This window comes from Teleopsis dalmanni, chromosome 1 (assembly GCF_002237135.1).
Source record: "Teleopsis dalmanni isolate 2A chromosome 1, ASM223713v2, whole genome shotgun sequence".
In the NCBI taxonomy this organism is placed as follows: Eukaryota; Metazoa; Arthropoda; class Insecta; order Diptera; family Diopsidae; genus Teleopsis; species Teleopsis dalmanni.
In genome coordinates this window covers 155,166,574-155,172,531 of record NC_051846.1, presented here as the reverse complement: position 1 = coordinate 155,172,531, position 5,958 = coordinate 155,166,574, and the positions used below count along the sequence as shown (strand labels likewise).

The 5,958-nt window shown below is 38.5% G+C and overlaps 1 protein-coding gene across 1 annotated transcript; it reads left to right on the top strand.

Annotated features, from left to right (window-relative positions):
- The first annotated feature begins 562 nt into the window (after positions 1–562).
- Positions 563–5,713, top strand: LOC119666512. Its single transcript, XM_038075793.1, has 2 exons — positions 563–771; positions 919–5,713. Exons 1-2 carry the CDS (start codon positions 563–565, stop codon positions 5,711–5,713), a joined length of 5,004 nt encoding a protein of 1,667 aa, XP_037931721.1.
- The last annotated feature ends 245 nt before the right edge of the window (positions 5,714–5,958 follow it).

The window sequence follows — 5,958 nt, the reverse complement described above, 5'->3', positions numbered from 1 at the left end:
GGAGAATGAAGTAAGCTTTAAGCTTGATTAGGGACATGAGAGCAGCTTCTGTGTTGGGTTCAAGCTAAAAGACTTGCTTTTTTTGGTTGAACGGTCAGACGAGTAACAACTGGTAAAAAATAGCACATTTAACAACAAATTGTCCAAACTACCTTGAAATAAATAAAGAAATAAATAAACACATAAAATACAAATAAGAATTTTGGAGTTGATCTTTTTATTACAAATTTGATTAGTAAGGCAAACTACGAGTTTAAGTGCTCGGCAGTTTACCATTAATAAATACAAAATATATCATCCAACGCGTGCATGTGCGTGTTGGAAGTTTGATATAACTTCTTGGAAATTAATAAGAACAAACGCGTTCTTATCATTTTGGTGACCCCGACGTGATTGCAGCATTAACAGGATCATCACTTGGTGCGTAATCTACGGCAGCTAAGAATTTGGTGCATGTACACATAACGTGATTGCATTAAGACACGTGATCAATTATATTCAGTCAAAATTCATCTGGTACCAACTGTTAATTTCATACAGGTATTAATTTTTCACGTAAAAAATGGCAACCATTGAAGGAGATAAGAAACAAGAAGGGATCAAACCGGTGTCGACCGAAGACAAAAACGTGACAAAACCGTTACGGAATCAAAGGGCGCTGATTCGCGTCATTGAAAAGACCATGAAGGAAATAGAATCAACATTTGAAGAACCACAACAAGAAGTGGCTTACAGGACAAGTCAGGCACAGCTGGAAAATTATCTCAGCAAGTTAGAACAAAACAATGATATAATATGGAACTCCACCACTGCAGACACGGTAAGGGACTACAGTTGGGATGTGTTTTTTGAAATAGAAACAAAACTACACAATAAATTGATGTTAATAAAATCAAGGCTAAAATTGTTAAATTCTAGTGATGGTATCTCAGAAAATACAGTAACATTGCAATCAGTAAAATTGCCACAAATTACGCTTCCAAGTTTTGACGGAAACCCATTAATGTGGGTACAATTTCGCGATTTGTTTTTACAGCTCATTGACGAGCAACCATTTAAACCAATGCAAAAAATGTTTTATTTAACCACCAATTTAATCGGTGAACCGAAAAATTTAATCAAACATTTGCCAGCTTCAACAGAAAATTATGCCACAGCATGGCAAATTTTAAGATCTCGATACGACAATAAACGTCTACTCATTACAGCGTTACTCAACAAGTTGTTAAGCCAATCGTCTTTAACTGCGGAAACTTCATCAGGTTTGAAGTCGCTGCATGATGTCACTAAGGAGTGCATTTTGGGCTTAAAGGCACAGGGTATTCTAATAGAAGAATGGGATGCAATATTGGTGCACCTCACGTTAAAGAAATTAGATAGAGGAACTCAAACAGCATTTGAACAATCTCTAAAGGATAATCGTTCACTCGTGTCGTTCGAAGAACTTCTACAGTTTATTGAAAGCCGATTTCTGTCACTGGAGGCTTTTGGCAGAGGATTCAACGTAAAGGTCTTAAACACATCAAGAGTAGTTGCTGCAACAAACGAAGGATCAAATTACGAAAAACTATGTCCGGCATGCAAGAATGATCGTCACCCATTGTACACGTGCAAGTCATTCATACAAGAACTTCCCACTAAAAGACTTCAGTTAGTTAAACAAATGCGGTTGTGCATTAATTGTTTAAGGTTTGGCCATTTTGCAAGAGAATGCTCGTCAGGCAATTGTAAAATATGCAATAAAAAACACAATTCTCTTTTACATCTGGAAGATGCAACATGCACTAACCCAAATAAAATAACAAATTCGAGTAAGTCAATAAGCCTGATCTCCAATTATAACAATTACAACAAGGGTTATGTTGTATTGGGAACAGCACGCGTAATAATACAAAGCAATAAAGGCATCAAGGTTGAATGTAGAGCATTATTAGACTCCGGTTCACAAGTAAATCTTGTAACGGAAAGACTCATCAAAAAACTAGGAGAAAATCCAATGAATGTATCCGCATGCATCGAAGGTATTGGACAAAGGAAACAAAATGCTCAAAGGCGAGTAAATTTGGGTTTTAGTTCCAAAATCAATGAATATGCCGCAAGAGTGGAAGCGTACGTGTTACCAAGTATCGTGTCTGATCAACCGAGCATGCAGCTCGACATTTCAAATTGGGACATACCGAGCAATATTAAGTTGGCTGATCCTTGCTTTCACCAAAAGGGTAATATTGATCTCTTACTGGGGGCAGAATTTTCACATGAACTGCTGTCGATCGGACAGATTAAAATTGGCAATAATCTTCCAATATTGCAAAATACGTTACTGGGCTGGATTGTGATAGGAAAAATAACTGACAACAATTTAGGTGTGCAGATGCAAACATGCGGCATTTGCTCGGACGATGAAGAACAAATAGAAAAGGTGATAGAGAAATTTTGGCAACTCGATGAAGCATCACCTACAAACAAAAACGTAACTCAGCAAGAAGAGTTGTGCGAATCACATTTTATAAACAATGTACAAAAAACCAACCATGGTCGATTTATTGTGAGATTACCGTTTCAACAAAATCCATCAATTCTCGGAGAGTCTCAAAACACAGCGATAAACCGATTTTATGCCCTAGAAAGAAGATTAAGCAAAGATGAAGCAGTCTGGAAGCAGTATGTAGAATTTATGGATGAGTACGAAAAGTTGGCCCACATGAGCAAAATTCATATCGAGGACATCACATCACATTATTTAATCCCACATCATTGTGTAATTCGACCTACCAGTAGTTCAACAAAATTGAGAGTAGTGTTTGACGCATCGTGCAAGACCAACAACGGGTTATCATTAAATGACATATTGTTAACAGGCCCAAAAATTCAGAGTGAATTGTTTTCCATTTTACTTCGTTTCAGATGCCCCAGATTTGCATTTTGCACAGATATTGAAAAGATGTATAGACAAATCCTTATACATCCAAATGATAGAAAATACCAAATCATTGCGTGGAGAAGATCGCCTAACGACCCATTGCAGTTTTATCAATTAAATACAGTAACTTATGGCACAAGGTCAGCGCCATATCTGGCTACGAAGTGTTTGCAGCAACTAGCAAAAGACAAATCAACTAAATACCCGCTTGGAGCATTGGCAATTATAAATGATTTTTATGTGGACGATTGTCTTAGTGGATCAGATAGTCTTGACACAGCTTTAGAAATACAACGTCAACTTCACGATTTATTGGAATCAGCTGGTTTCAAATTGCGAAAATGGTGTGTTAATAATCCTTTGCTGCTTCAAGACATAGCAAAAGAGGACCAAGAGGTCGATTTAGATTTCAGCAATGAAGACCAAGCATCAGTCAAAACATTAGGATTATCGTGGCAACCAAAGCGTGACAAATTCAGCATAAGGATTGATTTAACCCCATCTAAGCGAATAACAAAAAGATCGATAACTTCTAGTTTAGCAAAAATATTCGATCCCCTGGGTATTTTGGGTCCAGTGTTAGTAACAGCAAAAATACTAATTCAAGATCTGTGGCAACTCAACTTATCATGGGACGAAGCTGTGCCGAGTGAAGTACATACCAGATGGATTAATTTCTGTGACGAGTTAAGGTCATTGCACCATTTTCAGATAGATAGGCATATTTTTGGACAGCAGATTGCTTCATCGGTGCAACTCCATGCATTTTGTGACGCTTCCGAAAAGGCTTATGGAGCAGCTATATACATTCGAGCAACACTGAAAGATGGGCGCTTGATCAATCGACTGCTATGCTCTAAATCTCGGGTCGCCCCACTCAAAAAGCAAACCATTCCACGCTTAGAATTGTGCGCTGCTCTTCTAGGAGCCACATTAATGAATAGGGTAAAGGGCGATTTAAATCATAAGACAGAATCATATTACTGGACTGATTCTGAAATTGTACTCTACTGGATTAATTCTTTGCCAGCAAAACATCAACAATTTGTAGCAAACAGGACTGCGGCAATTCAAGACTTATCCGCACCAAGTCAGTGGCGACATGTAAGTTCAAGACTAAATCCAGCAGATGCCTTATCACGCGGCATCAAACCATCTCAATTGCAAACTCATAATTTATGGTTCTATGGTCCTATGTTTTTACATGGTCGTGAAGATATGTGGCCAGAAGAATTCAATAAGGCCCTATGCAATCAGCCAGACAACGCCGAGTTAAAAAAAACTTCGCAGAAAGTGATGCTAACAGCAACCGAAGATGATACTGAATGGATATACAAGGTAAACCACAGAAATTCTTTTAACACATTGCTTCACATTGTTGGTTATGTGCTACGGTTCATAAGGCGTAGTAAGCGACTTCAATTTAATAATCATACCAATGAATTACATCCGGAAGAGTTAGAAGAATCACTTAGGTACATCGTGAAATGCATTCAGGCTACTGAATTCAAGGAAGAGGTAATTGATTTAAAGCATCGCAAACTGGTGAAAGCATCTAGCTCGTTAGCTGCATTGACTCCGTTTTTAGATAAATATGATATCGTTCGGGTCGGAGGAAGATTAGACGCATCAAATCTAACATATAATGCTAAACATCAAATGCTCCTCCCATACAATGACTGCATAGTTAAGCTATTAATGAAGAAAATTCACGAAGAAAACATGCATTGCGGTGGCCAAGCATTATTGGCAGCGACACGGCAAAAATTTTGGCCGATCAAGGGGAAGGTAATGGCACGGTCCATCGTGCAACACTGTATTCGTTGTACAAGGTGTAGACCTGTAACTTTCAATCAAATTATGGGAAATCTTCCACATGCTCGAGTCCATCCAAGTAGACCATTTCTTAACACGGGAGTCGATTTTTGTGGACCAATTTGGGTACACTACAAAGTAAGAGGAAAGCGGCCGCACAAGGCATATATTGCTGTTTTCTGTTGTTTTGCCACCAAGGCAGTACATTTGGAGCTGGTAAGTGACCTAACTACCGACGCATTTATTGAATCAGTTAAACGTTTTGTTGCGAGGCGTGGGCTTTGCCAAAATCTATTTTGTGACAATGCAACTAATTTTGTTGGAGCCAATAACAAACTGAATGAACTAGTAGAACTAATTTACTCAAAAAAATCAGGAGAAGTAATTGAAAGAGCGTGCAGCAAAAAAGGTATTAAATTTAACTTCATTCCTCCTCGTACGCCTCACTTCGGAGGACTCTGGGAAGCAGCAGTGAAGTCGGCGAAACATTTACTTGTGCGCAGCGTTGCCACAGAATCCTTAACGTACGAAGAGTTAGAAACAGTTGTTATTGAAATAGAGGCGATTTTAAATTCAAGACCGATTACTCCAATGTCGAATGATCCAAATGACTTTGAAGCACTTACGCCAGGCCACTTTCTAATTGGTGAAGCTCTTACAGCACCAGCAAGTACAACCACAACAAATTTAAAGACATCATTACTAACGAGGTGGAAATTGGTGTCCCACATAAAACATGAATTCTGGAGACGGTGGAACTCTGAATATCTAAATGAGCTACAATACCGACGTAAATGGCGAGAAGAATGCAAAAATTTGCAAGAAAACACTTTAGTCATCATGAAGGATGGAAATTTACCTCCTCTTCAGTGGGCATTGGGTCGAGTAACCAATATACATAAGGGTACTGACGGAATGGTACGTGTGGTCGATGTTAAAACAGCATCAGGTATTGTGAGACGTGCCATACATAATTAGGCTCCACTTTTTTCTGAAACCAACGACAGTGAAGATGACAAGATACCACCAATACAACCAAAAGAAGCAACAAAGCAACAACTGACAGCATCAAAAAGGCCTATACAGGTACCAAATTCATCGGTTAGTAGTATCAATCATTTCGGACGCAATTCGAAGGTATCCAAACGATCGAGCAACTGCTGATCTCACACCAAAAATCTGGGGAAGACAAAACATGATGTAAAATTTTTAAATAATATAAG